We start from the raw sequence: 21,171 nt of genomic DNA, 5'->3' as shown, positions 1-21,171 counted from the left end.
AGGCCGTCGCGTCGCGTCGCGGTCTTGTCGGCAGCCTCGCGCCTACCAATATTAGTCGTCAGCCTTTTTCGCCAACATTTTCCACTCCGTTTCCAGCCTGGTTATCCTCCGTGCGACTTCCGACTAGATTCACGAATAAATCGCGAAGAGAACCGTCGACGACGTTCCGTTGAGCTCGAACATTGTTTCGATAACGAGACCCGAAGTATTTAGATCCGCGATGAACTTCTCGGGGGGAGACGCAACGACGTCTCGACTATGCCACCGTTCGCCCTCGTTCCGCTGCGTCGATTGGCCGTAGTTACATAAATCGAATTAGCGGGAGCGAATTTCCCGCGAGGCACCTCGTTTTTTCCGCACGGATTTTTGTCGACGCGATACGCTATCCATTCGGCTGCGTCACGTCGATTCGTGTCGAACGATCGTTGGATAGCCGAGCGCGATGCAAACGGCGGTGTGCGAACCGGGTGTCATTCCAAATTTTCGATATTTAAATTGACGCAAAATTGCTCAGTGTAATCTTCAGTAAAAAGGAATATCGGAAAAGATGTTTGGTCAACTTAGTCCTTCGCTGTAATTACGATGTGTGAACAAAGCGCGTTTTTTATCCTTACATTCGACATACTTGCTTAGATACCTGTATAGGTACGACGGACAATACAAAATATATTGCAGCTAATTTATGGCGAAGCCGGATTGTCATAGACAATAGTAAGATGTGGCATTTCTGTCTAATCCGAAACACATGTTTCGTCCTTAGGGTAGGAGAAGGTAAGCGTGGGTTTTCCCCACAATTTTTGGGTTGGGAAATTCCCAAGGGTAGTAGGTATAGGCATTACCTGTCGACTGTAGCAACGGTATAGTAGACGAACTTATGTACAACGGAAGAGGTTCAATAAATGCGCTCTACCTAACAATCTCTGTCATGACCAATGAGGAGTGTTAAAATCGAAAAGCTAATAAACTTTTACAGGTTCCAATCGTCCTGGCATTATTTTTAGGCGAACACTATCTACGGGAACCAGAGTTTTAACATTTTTCTCATTGTCTTCACCGTTTAAGCTTTCGTTCGTTTACCGTTTATTTTACACGCAGTTCTTTTAATTCCAATTAAATTCAGTTAATCGTTCTCTCGTCTTACAATTAAATGATGTATCGATTAACGTGTGTAAATTGTTCATTAGCGTAGTTTCACTGAATTGTCTATTGATGAACCTTTCACGGTTGGACAGACCGTGCACCTATTATGCCTCGGATCGCTGTAGCGATCGACGGTTAGATGATAGTTTTTATTAATAACGGGGTTACCGAAGTTTCCGGGAAATCGTTCGCAATTTCGATCGACGGTCGAGATTACCCAGCTCGCGTTATGTCTCTGGCCGAGTTTGAAGCGGGCGCAGCAGATTCTTCGTTGGCCTTAACCGTCTTTAATCCGCGTGAATGGCGAGCAATTAATCGCCGCGTGTAACGGATAAATTCCTCTGATTGCGCCCGTGCATCAGTGCGAATGAACACGTGGTTGTGTCGTGTAGGTAATAGTAATCTGCGCGCGACGCGTATCGTATAATGCGATAATAGATGCACAATTATTTGCAGATGAACCTTCCAATCGTGCCGGTAAATGTCCGTAATCAACGCACGTGTCGATCCACTATTAAAATTAATCCGTTCTATCAGCTATTCGTTCGTCCATAAAAAATTCTATAAAGAGTAATCCGATCTGTCGGTGCAGACGTTTCTTGAAAGTAAACTGCGAAATAGAGTTGACAGTTTCCAGCGACAGAGTTCAACGCAGTCTCGTTACATCTGTTACGCGGAATTTCATTCTTAATTACTAAGGAACACGGCGGACAAATACATTTAGCGGCGAACGTGTTCGGTCCGAGTGACGAATTACATTGCCGCGGAATATAATAGAATATCAGGAGCGGAATGCCTCGCAGATAAATGTCGCGATAACGACAGGTAGGCCGCGAGCAGCGTTACACAGTTCCATCATTCCACCCTCGATTACACGGATCGATCCATCTATCGAGGCACGATGGTGTGTAGTTTGTTTGCCGACCTTACCCCCTGGACAAATGATTTCATCGCACGACAACCATTCCGTCCGCGTTTTTCCTACATTTCCACTAACACGGTATACCCTTCCGATCGATCTAGATGAAATCGAATTAATCCGCTGCTCGAAACGACCATTTTCATCGTCCCGTAATAATGGAACGTAGAGACGAATTCAAACGATCCGTGAATTTTTTTACTCCACGATACGATGTTATTTATTACGAAGTTTTGTTTGCGATTTAAACCGCAATCTGTCAGAACCGCAAGGGTCTGCGAGTGTCCGGACATTTTTGAGCGATAGCTACGTATCCCACGAAACGTTCCAATTTCCACCTCCGAAATGTTTCATCCTTTCGACCGACGGGTAAATCTCTCGCTCGACGGGCGAGAGAAAGATGAAATATTCGCTTCTGTTATCGGAAGCTCGTGCCGGTCGTAACAAGGCGGCACGCGTACGTACCGCTCCGTCTAGTGCGAAGGCTCTTTCATTGAATTCCATCGGACCGGGGCTATTACTTTCCACGATGAGAACTGTCAGCCCGGACTCGTTACAGAGGGTAGATTAATCACGGTCTAGAAAACAATGAAAGGAAAACGACGGCGCATCGGTTCGATACGTCGTTCCATCCGCGCATAATGAATTACGCACACGTTTCCACGGGCTAGAAAATCGAGCGAGAAAAATTACGTCCGATTGCTCCGGAAATACGAGGACTCGAGGGTGGAAACGATTCGATCAAACCCATTTGGTTCGAACATGATAAAAACGAATTACGTTACGATACGCGATGTAAACCATCGACGTCGTAGAACGACACCGATGGTAAAAACTCGCTGGGATTATTTGGTATTACATCGTCGTATAAAACGTTTTTGTTTGGCGCCGGATTATGAGCCGTGGCCCGTCACTCGTCGAAACGATTCCGTCGATCGAACGAGCGGTGGAAGCCTCCGTCGTACCTAACGCGGGACCGACTTATCACCGTGTTGCTGGTTGCTCGCACGGAGAAAGGGGGAGCGCGAGACATATCGTTGTGGGATAATCCTCTTCTGGTTGCACGGACTATGGGGTGCCCGTTCCTAATATGAAGGCTTTATTATTTAACAGCGTCCTAATGGGGCGTTGCTTGGCCCGGTCCCCGTGTATTATTGTGCAACCTCGCATGCGAGTGCACTTCGGGGCTGCCGGGCTCGAATCAGATTCGGCTCCGTTCGAACCTCTTTTACGAATCATCGGGCGTAAATACGATTAGACGAGAAGAGGTAGAGACCGTTTCTTCCCTTCGCGAAATTTGGTTTACGAACCAGCGCCAGAAGAAACTTCGTTACCTTCTCGTTACAGTTTGGGAATCTAGTAGTCTTCATCGAATTTTGCCTCGTCACTATTTTTGGGAACGTCCTTTATCTCGAGCCGTGCTCCTCTCGGAGTATTCGGAAGCTTAACTCCTGCTTATCGTCGAGCGATCAGCTAACGGAACCGTCCCACGTGACGGTGAGAGCCGGGAGAATTAGAAAAAGTAGTCGGAGAAGTTGAGAAGTCAATTTTTGGGTAGGTCGTCGTCGAGGGTCGCGAGTGGCGCCCGGGATGTTCCTTCTCGCGGCGTGTTTACAGAGGAACCTCGGAAGCCGGGAACGAAATTTGAGGTTCGAGACTCGAGGGGTGTACATGCGTCGACGAAGGGAAACCTGAAGAAGCGGACCCGCGTCTTCCCCGTCTGACGGGACTCATCTGCGCGATGGCGCCACAGCCATTTGTTTGTTTTACTTTTCTGGGCAGGTTGGCTTCTAACCCGGCCCTCCATCGTCTACTAACCGTGGGTTAACGAGGTCGTTAACGAGGCTCCCACTAATTCCGCTATCTTAGCCGGGAAGCTGTGCCGCGCCTTCCTGAACCTCTCAGATATTATCGTACCTGGGCCGGTTGCCGGTCGCACCAGCCTGCCGCGTAACATCGCGTTAGTCTTGTTTCCGTTCGACCACCGAGTTGCGGTGCACGGTCTTGGATCGATGTTTCGCGCAACCCCCTTTTTACCTCGTCGAAATTTGACAGCTCCTTTTCCGAAGCATTAATCCGTTCGACGAGAGATCGAATAAAAATCGTTTTCCATCGATCGCGAGGAACTCGCACGACGTCGGGGCTTCCGAATTAGCGCGATACATTTTTGAAATCGTTCCGCGAGATCGTCGAGCCTTTAAACGAGACGCGCGTTGGAAAAAATGTATCCCGGTGCAAAGTGGATTCGTTGAATAAATTGCTTTTCCGGGAACCCTGTTTTCCCGTTCGTCCAGCCTGCATTTTCCCGCCCGAGAAAATCTCATCGCTCGCCGTTATACCTGAAACGCGGAAGACCCATCGCGACAAGCTTTTCCAACGCGCCGTGCCGTACGCCGATTAAACGTTCCACGCTTTTTTCCAATCCACCTTCGACTCTTCCTCGCGCACCGATTCCCTTCGTATACCTTTTACGCCTCTCTCTTGGACTCTCGTTTTATACTCTTTGCGTCTACCTTCGCCCGCTGTACTACGCCGCGTTTTTATTCTCTTTCTCGATTTTATCCCCTTATCGCGGTCCTCTCTCGATTCCTCCTCGCGCCTCTGTCCTCTCGATTTTTATTCCCACACTCTTCCATTACCTTTTTGCCCCGTACGCGCCGTACGCAATCCCTACCTCTTTTCCACTGACTCGCTCCTCTCTCTCTGTCTTTCTCTCTCTCTATTCGTCTGTCCGTCTCTCTCCCTCGGCTCGTCTACGTTCTCCTCTCATTATCGCGCTTTTTCGTGCCTCTCGCTGCAACTCATTACTATTTTTCGCACGGTTCGCTACGCGTGCCGTTGCTCGAGCGACCGATAAATTTTGCCGCGATATTGCGTTTGGCATTATCGTAATCACGAGCGCCGAGTACCTACCTACCTCCTCCCGCCGTTGTTGCACAGACGAGGAGCCCTTCCCGCGAGTGCGAACGCGTGTGCACGTTGCCCCGAATTTACATCGCGCTTTTAACGTCCGCGGCAGGCTCCCGCCATAATTTCCCCGCTGCCAGGGCAGTTATACGTATGTACGGGGAACCTGGCCGACCGGAACGCGCGCGGCTCATTACGTTTTATCCCGTGCACCGACACTCGAATTTCGGGCGAAATACAAAGAACGCGGCCTGACGCGGCGCCATAATTCGGCGGCGCGACGTTGATTTTACATTCGCTGGAAAATTGACGGCGCCGATGATTATCACCGGCCAATCTCCCGCCTCCCTCGTCCCCGCGCGCCATCCGTCGTTGCTCCTCGCTGTTTTTTCCTAGCCCCTTTCTCATCATGCCCCGTGCCTCCCGTCTCTCTTTCGCCATCCGCGTTTTCGATTTTTCATTCCGCGCGGTCCTTTCGTTTCCGCGAATATTAATGAGATCGGGCCGCGTATTTGCCGCGGGATTATCGCCCGTTCCGCTCTACGCGTCCGGTCTGTAATTAACGCGATTGTGGAACCGATTAAACGAACGTATTTAACTGAAAAAGAAATCACGGCGTTTCGTCCCGTCGTAGGATCGAAACTGTTATAATGAAGACGTCCCGACGAAACGGAACGACTCCGTCCCTTCTGTTACGAATCGTCAACCCGTTTGTTTGTTGTTTCAATTGGACAATTCGTTCGCGCGTGCCTCTGCCAACGTACGTTTCCACCCGCGCATATTTTCGTACGTCGCCTTTTTTTACGGAGCGAGGGACGAAACGGCGGGGAAAAAAAGGAAGTAAAAACGGAGAGAGACAAAAAAATATACGTTCGCGACTAAATGCACTCGTGAGAAGGTCTATTCCTGATGCGTCCAAGGGTGGCACTCGTCACTCGGCCGGGACGTCAGCCCGGCGAGTGCAACGGCGCCACGGGGCAAGAAGAAGAAGAAGAAGTCGATGAAACGAAGGAGAGGAAGGAGAAGCGCAGGAAGTGGCCGGGAACTCGATCTCGCACCGGGCAAATAACGCGTTCGCCGCCGTCGGAGCTGTTTGTTATGTTACATCTTTGCCTGGCGAACGACGGGGTGGCCTTTTAAAACGCCTCGTTGTCACTTCTCGCCTCGGTCCTCGTTTTCCCTCGGAAACGCGAAAAGGCTGTCTAATCTTCGAAAAATCCGCGAGCTTTCGCGCGTCGCAGCTTCTCCGACATCTCTTTCTCTCGTTCCGTGAAACAACGACGGAATTAAATGTTATGCTCGGTTTTAGTTGTCGTGTTAAAACCGGACGAGGTTCTTCTAACGAGAGTGGCGAAAAAGCCGTCGCCGGTAACACGGGCTTTGTGCAGTGACGTAGATCGTTCAAAAAATCGTCGCTCAGGGAAACTGGTAAACAGCCAATAATTTATTCATTGTATCGTAGAAATCGTGTAACGATGAATGTGATAGGATATGAGCCTGTTTGCTTCGCTTCATAGAAAAAAAAAATAGAGAAGCAGGAAGGATGAAGGCAAACAGCTTGACCAAGGCTAAAGCAAATGTCGGTTACGAAATTGAGGGGAGACATCGTGTATCGCAAAGTCGTAGGGCTCGTAACGACACCTCGGCCGCAAGTGGACGACTTGGACGGATTTCAAATTTACAGTCGAGGATGCGAACATTGACCAATAAAGCTATCGATTCGAAGTATTCTAAAGAATACAATGGAAACTGCATGAGAGTGGACTTCTAACAGTACGTTTTCGGGAACATTGCGAAAATAAGGCCTGGAGGCCTTCGAGTAACTACCATCAGGTGATGGACGACACCTTCTCCGGACCCGACAATAAAGTTGGCAAATACTACGCGCGTGTAGGAGCGCCTTACGGCTTGGGGACGCCACATCTGGAAGCAATTACAAGGGATGCCTTGACCTTACTCTCAGGTGCAAGATCCTTTGAAGCGGAGACGGAAACGTTAGTCGGAGCAGGATAGGAGGCTCGCGAAACGTGACGACACGCCGGTTACCGGGATTAGCGACCGGCGCATTTCGGTTTTCCCCTTGCTTGCGGAAGAGGAAAACAGAAGTCGCGATACGATCTCTCTCGACGTTTCGAAACGGTGCACCGTGCGCACTGCCTGTGTAACTGTACACCGGTACGGAGGTGTATTATTCTCCCGGAGAGGATCGCTCGTACTCCGTGTTTTACATCGGCTTCGACGCTTGTCCCCATCGTTAAATATTTGCCACTCAACGTCCGACAAGTGCGCCGAGCCGCTTCTACTGGGTTAAACGTTAAACGCCTATCGAAGCGGACTTAATCGGGAGAGAATGGATCAGCCCGAATCTCGACCGGATTTTTACAACATCAAAACGGAACTTTGTACGCGTACTCCTGCACGATGTTCCTCAACCGAACATGTTTCTCGATTTAAAAATGTAAAAAAAAATTGCACCCGCGACGTCGTAAATCCGAATTCGATTCGCGTAGCGATATTATTCCGCGGTCGGAACGTGCCTCGGCCTGAATTGCCGGAGCTTTAGGGAGAGGCTCTCATCCCGGAGAAGTGCCCGCTGGGTATTTAAGAAGCATATTCCGTCCATTTGGCATTGTGCGCCGTCGAATGGACACTTTCGGGTGCTAGAGCAGAGGGTGCGAGAAGGAGAGACGGACGAGAGCGACAGGGTAGAGAATACCGGGCGAGAGATCGAAGGATCGAGGTATTGATCGTAAGCGGCTTGCCCCGTGGGGACTTTACCTTTGTGCCCGCGACCAGCTATTTGCTGGCCTCGTAAGTTCACACCTTGGTATAATCGGAGTATCCGGAAAAGCAGGACGCATTCGACCATTAGAGACGCGACATTTACACCGTAAGCGGAGATCCGCTTCATACGCGGCACAAAAGGGACCGTATTAAATGCCGATGGTTATGGGAACTATTTACCTGGCGTCTATTCTTCTCAAAGGACATGGAGTACATCGCGACCACGAATCTAGATCGTTTTTACATCGTTCTCGACAGGATCTAAGATCGTAAACCACGGCTGCGCAAAAGAATTTCTCATCAATTTAATTTTCGCTTTCGTTCATTGACGTACTTTCGATAATCGTATTACGAATACGAGCGATACGCGCCATCGAAAGTTTGACGAGGGAAAAGCGCCATTTGTAACAGCAATAGGCGACCACGCGTCGTCCCCGATTTGCCGTTTAAATCCGTGCTAGCAGATCTCGGAGGGGGTTCGTAAAACGTGCCGTGGAAAAAAGTTTGTTTTCTTTGTCGTCGTCAGTCTAGCGCGCGCGTAAATGCGTAATCGTGCACGTACACATATACGTACGTGCGTACATAAGTAGGTATAATGGTATACCAGCCTGTCGTTCCGCGTTCACGGGGGACCTCGGACTCCGTAATGTAAGTTCATCGCGGGCGCGCTGATGCGCGTGTAATCCCGTGGTGCTTACCGATACCATCGTGGGTTTTATTTTCATTATTCATTTGTTCGGCCCGTTCCCCATGGATGACCGGGAAGCTTACACGAGTAACCCCGTGTTTCTATGTTGGTTTAATCAGATAAAACCCCCCGAACGCCAAAAATCGGCGCGCCTAGCGCTAAACCGTCCGCGCGGCTTGTCGCTCCTTCTTACGTTCCACCAAAAGGATAGCCGACCCGATTTTTCAACCCCTGACACCCGTATTTCGTCTCGTTCGCGCTTTCTTCGATCGATAGTCGCACGTTTTCCTAAGCAATTCGAGCTTTAGGATCAAGCTGCTTCAGTTTTATTACGCTGGGTCATCGAATCGATTGAATTAGGCGTGCGAACAACTGACTGTTACGCTTTTTACAATACTGCCGCTCATCGGCTCGACGTCGACGTCTCTCGTTGGATCTTATTAAGACTTACGATTAGCTCGTCTAGCTATCATTCTCGAATGAAGGAAATTGGGTAAGGAGGTACGTGGTTTAAAACGTAGCAATTGTCCCACGCGAATCATAATTAATCATATCTCGCAGGTTTCTTAGTTTCACGAACATCCGCTTATCGTATTCGTAATCCGTCGTTTATGATTAATGAAACGGAAGAAGGAGTGTATGCAAATAGAAAGCGAATAATCGCTGATGTATCTCCGCGATCTCGACGGAGGAGATCCATTAAATCACTGTGCAACGTTGAACGAAACAGGTATGAGCCGACGTTTAAAATCCTACTTTTGCGTCTTTTATTTTCCCACAAATATCGCGTAGAGAAAAGAGGAACGAAAGCAAAACTACAGCGCGGAGATCTCGATCTCTGCTGGAATCGAGGCTGCACTCGCTTCGTAACCGTCGACGCGGCAGCTACTTTTTTTCCGCGTTTCCGGCGGCCTCGGCTGCTTCAAACAGTAGGCGGAATGTCGGAGGAAACGAGAGGAAAAAGGAAACGGGCGAACTATCGGAGGCACGGTAATTAGCAGGTCAGCATGGTTAATGCGAGAGCACGGGCTTAACGAATCGTAATAGAAAGTGCGATGTTTCGAAAATACGTTCTACCGAGCTCGAAGTAAGCCGTACGCGTTTCATCGTTCACCTGCACCGTATTCGTGCCGCTAAGAAACGAAATCGATACAGGTAACCGTTTAACTCCTGCAATCCATCGACGCACCTCTGATTTCTTTGCGTTTTCGTCCATCCGTCCATCCGTCCATCCGAGCCACTCGTTCTCCTCTCGTTTCTTTTTCGTAATCGAAAATATCGGCAGGGCTATCGAGGCGTATTAAGGGAGGATCCCGTAGTTACTTGGATGGAAACATGATATTCTCGATATCCCGGGCTGCCCACGCGTTTTACCGTCGACCGTTAAAATTCGCCTCTCCGCGTTCCTCGCGACGCGTCCCGTGCCTCGGCGCTGGTAGGCGGTGTATTATTTTTCCGCTGGCTCGCCAAATTGGCTCGCACGGATTCGATCTCGAATTACCGGACACTCGATATCGTAGCATAAACTTGCAGCATCCGCGTCCGGACCCGGACCGACGAGAGCCGGCCATATCCCGCTCCGGAATATCCAAAAAGTTGTCCCACGTTGTTCCATTGAGCGCGGATCGGGATAATCGAAGCCCTCAGCCACGTTTTGTTTTTCGTACGCGTCGAACCACCCGCAGTTTCGACCATTTTCGCGTTCTGCTACGAACGGCCAGTTTCTGCGGGCTTTTCGATCATTTTTAAGATCTTGCTTATTGTTTAGCGTAAGATGGAAAGGAGAGGGTGTGGGGTCGGAGCTACGAATCGCTGTGCTTAAATAGGATTCGATGAATTCGCGGAAATTAGCTTAAGAGAATATCTTCCCCTTATCGGTTGACAGTATCGTTCGTGAATTAATGGCCTGTTCGTATATCAAAATGTTTTTGCTACTAATTATCTTCTGTATATTCGCGAGCCTTGCACGTGGAATCGAAACACGCGCGTCATTTCTTAATTCTAGTCGTTTATCGCTGAGATGTTTCGCGCCGATATCCACCTCGGTAAATAACGTACTTTCGATTACAGGTTTATTTTTAAATCCGAAAGCGTTAAAGTCGGTAGAATCGCGTCGCGATTTTCTCGTTGACCGTACGGGACTCGGCTGACGTGCTCTTCCATATGGAACGCTCTCCAACCGTAGCCGTAACCCAATAGGCTTCCCGTAGGAAGATCATACTTCGGTACAAAGGCTGATCGCTACATCGCACGCGATCACGGGGCACGTCATGAAAACTGACGATCTTCATAGCACCATTATTGCACGCCGATATCGCGCTACCTTCTCGAACGAAATGCGTGCACTGAATACGTTCTCGTCGTTATCAACGAGCCGTCTCAACGAATATACGCATTCGGAGACATCGATTTCGTTTCAGCTCTGCAAATTTTTAGAACCTCGTTGCGTCTAACGTGGAGAGTGTTTTGTGCTCGAAAAACTATTAGACTCAACGCTATCGTTCTTTACAACGGAGAATACGCTGTTCACGGAAGTTTATTATATTCTCCGATTCTTTTATCTCTCTCCGAAGAGAAACTCGGTTAATCCGTGTACGGTAACTTCGACTTCGAAGCGCAGTGTACAAAAATGTTCTTCAGCTCGAATTCCCCGCAAAGGGAGTGGCCCTCGTTGAATTTCAATTAATTTTTCTTTCTGGCTATAAAAAAGGTACGCGTCCACGGGGTTGTCGATGCGTGGAATCGTAGTCCGCTGCGATGGTGGCCGCGCGGCGGATCTTTCAGAGGAAATGAGCCATCGCCCGCTTTGTATCCATTCTCTTTCACGGTGGCAAATGCGTTTCGTTTTGCAACCGAACCGGTGCCAGAGGAGATAGGTAAAGGGTTTCGAAAAATACGTCGATACTTGCCGACAATAAAGACGTTTTTATTCGATTCAACGAGTGGCTCCGGCATTGTGAGTCGCGCGCTCTCCCAGACGATGCCCGAGCACTCGAGGGCCGCTACAACGTTGCTTCGAACTTTTTAAGGGATGCGCTAGAATCGATTGTGCCTCTCCCTCCCGCAGGTATTTACGGTTCGTTTTTACGCGTTTCAACGACGCGTGGCGATTTGACACAAAGCCTATTGAACCACTCCCACCGTATACAATGTTACTCGTTAAATCTATTTATATGCGAAGACGCCGTTAATTCTCGTCCGTGCGCGGTATAGAAAATTAACTGCACATATAATAATTGAAAATGCAAATTTACGCAAGACGATCGAAACGGGCAGAAAGCGTTGGTCGATAAACCCTATTTGCAATATCATTCTCTCTCTCTCCCTCTCTCTTTCGCGAGAGATATAAACTTATCTGTAGAGTTCAAGACGTCACCGATTCATACTTTGACACCTCGAGTGCGATATTCACTTTAGGATTAGATTAATTTCTCGTGGAAGCATCCCTGCGAATCGCGATAACTTCGAACAACTTTCAACAATTCTATCTATAAGTATATTGCTGGTTCCTGTGAATTTAATGTTCTTTCGTCTGATCGCTCGTTCGTTCATTCATCGTTTCGTTCACCACCCTCGCCGAGCGCTAAGATTTTTACCAGATCGTTCGAAGTCTCGTCGACGTTCGTATAACTGACCGTGTCGTGATTCTTTCGCCTGATGTCCCAGTCCCAGTGACTGAGCGGCCCTCTCAGTAGAAAAAAGATCGACACTAACATAATTGCCAAGAGCAGTGTCAAAATGCTGGCCCACAAAACTGGACGAAGTACCGAAGACGAATCTTCCTGGCATGCGAGATAGTAACTCGGCACCTCACTCAATTCTTTCCCGGCGTGTTGTTCTGGAGTGCGACACCTGTTAATTCAAACGAAACGCCTTATGAAAATTTAGACGAACGTTTACAAAAAATTATAATTGCTTTCTATGATATTCAAATAGATCTGTTTCATTATATAAAATATAGTCTTCAAATTGAATCGAAGGTATTACGCGGGACATCTCTCTTGAACGCGCCGAGATCCGTCATACGTTCCAGACTACCGATCGTCGTTTAAAATAAAAAAGATGGACTGAATAATCGAAATATTTCTTACTTGATTTGTCGGGCAATGATCCTCGTCTCGTTCGATGCATGCAACCACTTCATTTTGCAGTCGCAATTCCATGGATTGTTTTCTAAATTCAAAATTGGAACTCTCGGTATTATCGATGCAAGATTATACTCTATAGTTTTGAGTGCGCAGTTGGCCATTGAGAGGCGCTGCAGTCTGGGCAGCAGGATTGTTTCGTACGGACGCCATTTTGTCAAATACGCCAGGTTTTTCGATCCGTCCAAAGTGAGTGTCTCCAAACTCGTGAAATTTTCCAAATCGTTGAGAATCAGTTGTCTTAGTTGTCGCATGTTGTTCATTTTGAGTTCCCGTAATCGAGGCAAATACACGCCTTGCAATCGGCATACGTGAGTGTCGGATATGTCGAGCTCCTCTAAATTGGCAGGCAGTAACGGAACGACGCTGATGGGATTCGAAGATAAATCTAGATTGGATAAGTTAGATAGCGTTTTGAACATTTCCGAGGAGAAGTAGGACGCCGAGATGTTGCTGAGATTCAAATATCGCAGCGCGACCAAGTTCCAAAAAGCATTCTCGTGGATTCCTTCGTTGATCGGGTTGTTCGCCAACGAAAGGTATTCCAAGACCTAAAAACATTGATTATTATTCGTAGCTTGCAATGTATTCTTCGCGTCACGTACTTTGAAATGCTGTAACATCGTCTCGTTAACGACGGACAGTTTGTTCCACGATACGTCGAGAATCGTTAGTTTTGGAATTCGATTGTTGAACCCATTCTCGTCAATGTACTCGAGCTTGTTGTGACTGATGTTTAACTGTTGCAAATTGTATTCGTCTTTACAGAGGAAGAAGAAGCGTTGGAGGTGATTCTGGGAGAGATCGAGGGTCTTCAGGTTTTCGAGATACGTCGAGCAGTCGAGGAAGGTGTCGAACTCGTTCCCCCGAAGATTCAGATCGGTGACTTCTGCTAGATTGATCTGCTTCTGGATCTTCGTGAAAAACTCCTCTTTCTTCATCCCACGGTTGGACAAGTCGATCTGAAACATCGAGGTAAGTCTTTCCAAACCATTCTAAGAAGAATCAAACTCTTCAAACAATACCGCGTAATACGAGCACTCATAGAGTGCAAAAGGGGGCAATACATGCAATTTGCCACGATGTAGATGGCAGTATCTTGATTTAAAATTTAAAGTCGCGCCGCGATGCGTTAGTAAAATGGCGATAGTGACATAAGATAGTTTCGAATTGATTGTTCACGTGATAATTGCTGTTGAAAACCGAAAAATTCCGAGTACAAACCCACCACTTTTGGCGGTATCGCCGAAACGATCGAGGCGCAGATTCCGATAATGATCCAGGGCAACATTGTCCAGGTTAGTAGATAGAAATATCTGATGAACGAATGCTGCGATGATCGCGTTGCACTTTCTGGTTTCGTCCGAATCAGTTGCGACGAGATTGTTCGAGTTTTGTCTATGACTCTCGCGTAACAATTTGCTGAAATGGCAATGAATTTATCCGCGGCATACTTTTCCGAAAGATTAGAATATAAATTAAGAGAAGAGCACGAGGCGCATCCTGGTGTGATCCCGTCTTTCGCGAAAGCTTCTCACACTTTTAAATCTCAGTTTATATCGTTTCACGTAAAACGTATTTTAAATAAATTTTCACGTAAATTTTTCACGATCTCTTCAATTTCTTACACTTATTTCGTTGTTCAATAAAAAATGAACACGCGTACCGAGCACCAAGTGCGATTCGCGATCGACGAGCGAGAAGTGTGAAAAAGTTCGCTCGGATAGTCTCGCGGGCGCGAACTGCAGTAATCCAGTTGGCAGTCGTTTAGAATCCGAGAGGCGAACGCACCACTTTTTCGATAAACCGAGATAGAGTCCCCGATCGACGCACACGTTCTCCTTCCAGTCCCCTTAATCACTACATATTTTTTCAATTAATTTACATTCACACCGCGATATCGGCTGGATGTATCCATCTCGCGCGTTGCAACTCTTGGCGGGCGTTAAACGCGAGGCGGTAACAAAATAAAAGAATCGAGAGACAGTCGGGATAACGCGACTGCGAATTACCTTAATACTTGTTTCGCACGCGATGCACGAATAATGTTGTTGGATAGCCAGAAGCATCGAAATATATCTGACAAACTTCCGTACGTGGAGAATAAAAATATGTTGCCAGCGATAATGTCGGCTACACGAGTCATCTAAGTGCGATAGCGTACTCGTAATTAATTCAAAGTTAAAAGGTTTCTACGGTATCTACGCTTTGTCTTAAATACTATTTACTTTTCGCTCCGGAAATTGTTTCGTTATCGTGGGATCAGGAGATTTGGAAAGGGAAAATCAATTGTACGAATGTAATGAACGAAAGGCATTTATTCATTTAACGATATCGCGTTCGAGCTCATGGCACGATGTGCTAACAATTATTTCAATATTTTTAACGCGTGTACGATAACACGATGGCAAGAGGTTGTTCACTTCTTTGGTGTCTGAGGTGTACTCGTCGCTTTGAACACCAACGGATTCGAGACACGGAATATGCTCGGTAGCATCGTAGCTAGAGTACCGAACACTTCCTCCGACATACCCTAAGAAATAATTACAATTTAAATCGAGAATACATTTTCATCGAGAATCAACCGATGATTTACCTTCGGTACTAGGAATTGTAAATTCTTCAATTCGGCACCGCCCCAAGATGCCATTTCTATCATGAACCCTTTCACGCATTTGAAAACCAGTTCTGCTCTTTTTGTACACCAAGCCACAGTCATATCCTGAAACATTCGGACAATAATACTATTACTAATAATAATAACTTTATTAATCTTATTACTTATACATACAAAAAGCTATATTCTCTTAAGTAAGAAGCATCGTACCTCTGACATTTCGTGAACGAGAAGAACAGGGATAGTCAGCGTAGTTACGTCGTTGCAACAAGCAGTTTTCAAAATATTTCGCAGGCCTAAGATTGCCGGATGCCTCGAGTTGATATCGCCTGCGGGTTAAAAAAAGATACTTATAAACGCGAAGAACTTCTTGCTATTAGGAATAAATTACTCGGTACTAACCAGATCGTAACGAATCGTTCACGACCATATGGAAAATTACATGGACCTGAGCTAGATTTGAATGTCTTGTGATATAAACGTCGCCCGTTTGCAGGCTCTTGCTACCCGTCGATCTTTTCGTCTGTAAAAAGAACTTTGTTTATAATTTATGCCGAAATGAATTGAAAGCTCTTTCTATTATTTTCGTTTTACCTGCGATTCGTTTACTTCCTTGTGATGCGCTTGCCTCCAGGCAATGGCATCCTTCACGTCCTCCCGAATTTTCTCCAACTGTTCGTCGATAGGAGGAAAATGAAACTCCGTAGTTAATTGACATATCGAGCATAATTCTGAAACGTAATTATTTTAAGTTCTGCAATTTGATGTCGAATTAATACGGTGCAAGGCAAATCACCTTTAGTTGTCCCTGAGTAAGTTCCCAAATGATTGTCGCTTAATAGGACTAATCCGCACAAGTCGTTGGAATACAATCCTAAAGCCGTCTGCAATCTTTGCGGCGTCGGATCCATTCTATTTCGTGGGAAGAACATTTATTTGTTCATTCGATTTAGAAAAGTGATCGTAGCATTTCGATATGACCCACCCGGACTCGCTCTTTTTCGTCCTACAGAAATCTAAAACGTCGCCCGTTAATATTCTTATATTGTGCATCTGCTTCATCTGAGAACCCAAGTGTATCGTAAAACTCTCCTCCAAAATAGGATAGTCCGCGGTGTTCTTTTCTTCACTGTGAACGAAGTTCTCTAACGCCCGGCGCATCGGTGGCATCGACAGCATCGGAGAACCCCTAACGCGGTCACATAATCTGTAATTATTATCGAACCCGCGCTGTTTATGTACTCGTTTTACTTTTGCACACGTACACTGGAGTCGGTGGCATATTAGTTTGCTGCTCTTCCAGTAACCTCATGATCCAGTTGCGATATTGTCGTCTTTGTTCCAATTTCAACGCGTCGACCCTTGATCCCCAGTGGCCTTGCAATAGACTTTGTTCCTCGAAATGTCGACCAGCCATCTCGTTTATAGATTTTTCCTCCGTGGAACCGGTCTCAAGGTCTTCGACGGCAACTCGCATCTCCTCGGTTTGCCTGCAATTTGCTAATTTTCCATCTTTGCGTTCTTAAAATAACGACGCGTTAACGATAACGAGTCGAGTGTACTCGCAGTAAGATGAAAAGGAATACATTTATTAAAACCAATTGGGAAATTTTAATTGGAATTATTTTCGTTGGGGAACATTTATAGCGTTAGGATTTTTATATAATTAGTTCGCGCTAGTTAATGACCACAGACGCGACATGCAAAAATATTAATCGAGGTAGGAAGGATACGGATTGTATGTAGCTATAAAAAACGATCATTGACTCGAAGTGTAATTATCGGTGTATATAGCGGCCACGAATAATCTACGTAGAAAGGTCAATGCAAGCGATAATTCGCATGCGATGGATCTTGACCTTTCTATTCTAATACGATATCTACATGAATAAGAAAATGACAAACAAGAGAAATTGCACAAAACGTTCCATGGGGTACGATTACCATTGATACTAACTTCTGAGTGAGTTGCTCGTACTGCGTATCTTTCATCTGAATTACTTCGGTCACGTCTCTTCCGAACTTATGCTCTGCTTGAAGAATTGGTTCCAACGAAGGCGAATGTACCAATCTGTGATACGCGGCAGCGAATAATTCCTCGTCTGTCGTTCCCATGGGATCGGCATATTCCGTTGTCTTTTGCTTGTAGATCTTTTCCCAATTCTTAATGATATCTTCGATATCCAACGTTCCTGATTTTGCGTTCTCGATAGCTTTCTCTGATTTCTCGTCGTAAAATTCTAGCGTCAACATTTCGATGGTCCGTTCCAATGTTTGCAACAAATCTGTTTCCACGTAGCATGGTAATTTGAAGGAGGACATTATACGGTGAGTGAGTTCCTTCACCGAGCCATGATACGGTATTTTCAATGGGATTTCCAGCAGATATTTTTGATTCGTGGAGCATGTTGGAAATTGATAAGTGAACGTCTTTTCCACGTAATCTTCTTCCGGCATATTCATATTTTCAGAGATTGCTTCTCATAATTTAAGATTCGAGCATTTGCTATTTTTTAAAAGAGGCAAATCGTTAGATTAAATTCATCTCATCGACTGCCAGTTGTTTTGTCTAGCTGACAGCCGACGGAACGAATTTAATCTAATATTTATGGATATAATGAGTGTTTTTAAAGCGCAACAGAAATAACAAAGGGACAATAACTATAATTTATCATTATATATGTTTCGATTTGACCATATCGGGAGAGGTCAACTATGGTTCTTTTTAATCAACAGTATTTTTCAAGTGTCAGCTTTCGCAACATTCGGGTCATTGATAAGCCCCAGAAACACCTCCGATTGCAGTGTTTATCTGTTCTCTTTTAATAACAATAATTTTCACATATTAATTATAATTACTTTTGATTTGACATATCGCACGCATGTATAAACTTGAAATTACTGCTGTTTTATTGCGGGATAAACAGGATAAATCATTATTTGGGAGAACACCGAATATAAAATAATTAATTTTTTCATATCAATATACGCTACTTATTTACAACTTCCTCATTTCGTTTAGTTGTAGATAATTGCTTTGATAGCGTTTCGTGTAAAGATATAAAGTCGTAACAGTTTACTGTCTCTATTTCATGTATTTAAGAATAAAAACATTTGTGATTTACAATATCTAAGTCACTAAGGATGCTATGTTACAATCACTTAACCTACGTCTTAAAAATAATACTTGCAAGATATTTGTATTTTCGAGGATGTCGAGCCCTGCCCTGTCAAGCCACGTGCCGACAAATCATTGAAAGATCTCGTTTATTTTGTTTCGAGCGAAACATATTCTAAACAGCCAAGATACACGACGATAAAACAATTATTAACACAGTGTTAGGTATCCATGGTTGAGCACATCGTGCAATTTTTAGGCGTGCGCACTGGAAGTTACTATAGTAGCAGTCGAATGATGTATTTATTTTGTCAATTTAAAAGTTGCATTAGATCCCAAGTGCGAAGACAGGTTTGGAATTAAAGATTTTTTAAGACTAATCTTGAAAATAAAATATTACGTTACTTGACTACATGTTACGTGAAATAATCATTTGGTTAGTTTATTTGGACGTACAAACAATTTTTCTCTATTTGATTCATTATTTAGAATTCATTTGAAATAATTTTTTTACTCTATTTTCAATTTGATCAAATATTTTTCAAAATCAAACTGTTGTCTCATTCGTTTACTTGATGAACACGATCGTGTTTTTACGTTGGTTCCTCTGTATCCGATGGTGAACATCAGTGTTTGGACGACGAATTGTTGACAGTAGTAAATATTGATGTATTAAAAGAGATTTCTGAATATGGTCGAGGATAAAAATCAGACTCACGAATTATCGTCTCATGAGGCCGAATTGTACGATAGACAGATTCGATTATGGGGCTTAGAATCACAGAAACGGCAAGTATTTCCTAACCTAGAAACTTCTGCGGTTTACAAACGAACCAGGTTCATCGAGTAACTCCTAACGATGATAATTGCAGTTTGCGAACGGCTAAGGTTCTTTTGATAGGTTTAAATGGTTTCGCAGCGGAGATAGCGAAAAATATTATTCTGGCAGGCGTCAATGCAGTCACGTTTCTCGATCACAGAAATGTAACAGTGGAAGATTCATGTTCACAATTTTTGGCATCCAAAGAATCCTTGGGCAAGAATGTAAGTTGTCGTATTAGGGTACAGGAAGGTGAATCTCTTCAACAGGAATTGTTTCAGTAGAGGGCCGAAGCATCTTTAGAAAGGGCACAAAGTCTAAATCCATTGGTTTGCCTCAAAGCAGACACGTCTAACGTCGACGATAAGACAGATGAGTACTTTAGCAATTTCGATTTAGTCTGCGCGACGCAGTGTACTATCTCCCAGCTAAAGAAAATTAATCTAGCCTGCAGAAAACATGGTGTCAAATTTTTTGCTGGCGATGTTTGGGGATCTATAGGGTACACTTTTGCCGATTTAATGACTCACGAATATGCAGAGTAAGCTACTTTCCTCATGCTTGAATTAGTAATATGTATGGATTATCAAAATTTGGATTGCTTCGTAGGGACGTGATACAAACAAAGAAAATGCCAGTTATAGATAATGATCCCGTGCCTAAAGAGAAATTTGTTAATATTACTGTGACGGAGAAACATGTAGATACTTTTGTGCCTTTCGAATCAGTATTGAACGTTACAAAATCCTCGATTCCCAAAGAGTCTGAAATATATTACATGATGCTGAGTAAGTGTTTAGATAAAATAGTTTTATACCAAAGGAGGTGATACGTAGGCTTGCATTATTTTTCTGTATCGTCTGTAGTAATGCTCAATTACCGTGAAAAGTATGGGAATGATCCACTACCTAGTGAAAGGGATTCCGAGAACTTTAAACTCGAAGCTACAGCCATCATTAAGAAATACGATCTCGAGGATAAAATAAATCATTTAGTAGCGTACGTATCCATAGAGTATGTCGGAGACTTCGTTTGTAATTTGTTCCAAATCGATCATAATCTTTTGTCGATTTAGGGGTGACGTGTATGCACAAATCAGTCCGATCTGTGCTATCGTTGGAGGAATTATGGGGCAGGAGATAATTAAAACTGTCTCGAAGAAAGGTGCTCCGCTCAATAATCTGTTCCTGTTTAATCCAGACACGTTGTGTGGAAAGATATTGAGATTGGGTCAGTAATAGATAGTTCCGCAGGATGGTATGGCATTTCTGTGTACCGTCCTTGGCATATTTTCACATTCATTTTTCTATGTTTTCTAAAATAAAAATACAATAAACCTGTGTCCCAAAAGTATAAACGAATGTTTCCATTTTTCTTTATACTTTACTCTTTAAACCGCGTATCGTTATATATTAAATGCACGTAAAACGCATCTTTGCGTATTTTTCTCGGGAAAGAATATTTCCTTCCTTGGGCTTTCCCGGCGTTTAATCATTTAAGTTCCAGTCAGCTTCAAAATCGAGGCCAGTCCTTATCATGCCGCGTTTTGGATCTGTAATCGTGATTTACAAATATCTATATTCCCATTTTGCTTCTTTTTTATCGTTCCTCCATACACGGCACATAAATGTTGAACGTATACATTGTCTCGGTAAATGTGGTTTATCGCAGCGCGCGCACGTACCAAGATTATTTTTGTTCACCGCGTCACAATCCTCGGAAGCGAGCGAGGGGGTGGTATACGTACGTGGAAATATGACTCACTTTCCCGGTTTCCGCCGGGGCAATTTGAGACCCGCTTTGTGGATTTTTTTTCGTGTCCTCTCGCGTGGAAAACGCGGCGGGAAACGTGAAATGGAAATTGAAAAATTGGAAAAAGGGGGAGCGAGTTGGAGCACGGCTCGTTATACTTTATCGGCCTCGCCCGATATTACCTTCGTTGCCGCGACAATCTCCTTTTATGCTCCGGCATTATTTAAAACGTTGCACCCTTTCGCGCGACATCCCCAATGAAATCCCATTCATTTTTCACC

At 45.0% G+C, this 21,171-nt stretch overlaps 3 protein-coding genes across 8 annotated transcripts in view; 1 reads left to right on the top strand and 2 right to left on the bottom strand.

Moving 5' to 3' along the window:
• Positions 1 to 11,343: 11,343 nt before the first annotated feature.
• LOC108627475 (leucine-rich repeat neuronal protein 1) lies at positions 11,344 to 14,575 on the bottom strand. The gene is made up of 4 exons (XM_018028775.2): positions 13,812 to 14,575; positions 13,189 to 13,545; positions 12,530 to 13,134; positions 11,344 to 12,290 (listed from the first exon to the last, which is right to left on the bottom strand). The coding sequence occupies exons 1-4, from the start codon at positions 13,872 to 13,874 to the stop codon at positions 11,987 to 11,989; spliced, it is 1,329 nt and encodes a 442-aa protein (XP_017884264.1). The 5' UTR covers positions 13,875 to 14,575; the 3' UTR covers positions 11,344 to 11,986.
• Positions 14,576 to 14,883: 308 nt separating this feature from the next.
• On the bottom strand, positions 14,884 to 18,593 carry LOC108627474 (protein C12orf4 homolog). 2 transcript variants are annotated; one of them, XM_018028773.2, is made up of 10 exons: positions 18,392 to 18,593; positions 17,158 to 17,706; positions 16,466 to 16,690; positions 16,186 to 16,389; positions 15,997 to 16,112; positions 15,795 to 15,931; positions 15,603 to 15,723; positions 15,411 to 15,529; positions 15,180 to 15,305; positions 15,003 to 15,116 (listed from the first exon to the last, which is right to left on the bottom strand). In XM_018028773.2, the coding sequence occupies exons 2-10, from the start codon at positions 17,661 to 17,663 to the stop codon at positions 15,003 to 15,005; spliced, it is 1,668 nt and encodes a 555-aa protein (XP_017884262.1). In that variant the 5' UTR covers positions 17,664 to 17,706; positions 18,392 to 18,593. The 2 variants fall into 2 exon arrangements, with proteins under 2 accessions (XP_017884263.1, XP_017884262.1); XM_018028774.1 differs by lacking the exon at positions 18,392 to 18,593 and having other exon boundaries at positions 14,884 to 15,116; positions 17,158 to 17,663.
• A 233-nt stretch (positions 18,594 to 18,826) lies between these two features.
• Aos1 (SUMO1 activating enzyme subunit 1) overlaps positions 18,827 to 21,171 on the top strand; it is a 79,869-nt gene continuing 77,524 nt past the window's right edge. For 4 of the 5 annotated variants that reach the window (XM_026815623.1, XM_026815622.1, XM_026815621.1 and 1 more), the window contains exons 1-6: positions 18,827 to 19,107; positions 19,191 to 19,362; positions 19,423 to 19,679; positions 19,748 to 19,926; positions 20,005 to 20,137; positions 20,214 to 20,368. In XM_026815623.1, coding sequence (XP_026671424.1) covers positions 19,010 to 19,107; positions 19,191 to 19,362; positions 19,423 to 19,679; positions 19,748 to 19,926; positions 20,005 to 20,137; positions 20,214 to 20,368 — 994 coding nt within the window. In that variant the 5' untranslated portion in view covers positions 18,827 to 19,009. Of the gene's footprint in view, positions 19,108 to 19,190; positions 19,363 to 19,422; positions 19,680 to 19,747; positions 19,927 to 20,004; positions 20,138 to 20,213; positions 20,492 to 21,171 lie in introns of those variants that run through there. The other variant, XM_018028776.2, reaches the window with a different exon arrangement.

Source organism: Ceratina calcarata, unplaced genomic scaffold (assembly GCF_001652005.2).
Source record: "Ceratina calcarata isolate Rehan_Ccalc_2016 unplaced genomic scaffold, ASM165200v1 scaffold471.2, whole genome shotgun sequence".
Lineage (NCBI taxonomy): Eukaryota > Metazoa > Arthropoda > Insecta > Hymenoptera > Apidae > Ceratina > Ceratina calcarata.
Note: the sequence above shows the minus strand (reverse complement) of the source record. Positions and strands in the feature narration are given on the sequence as shown.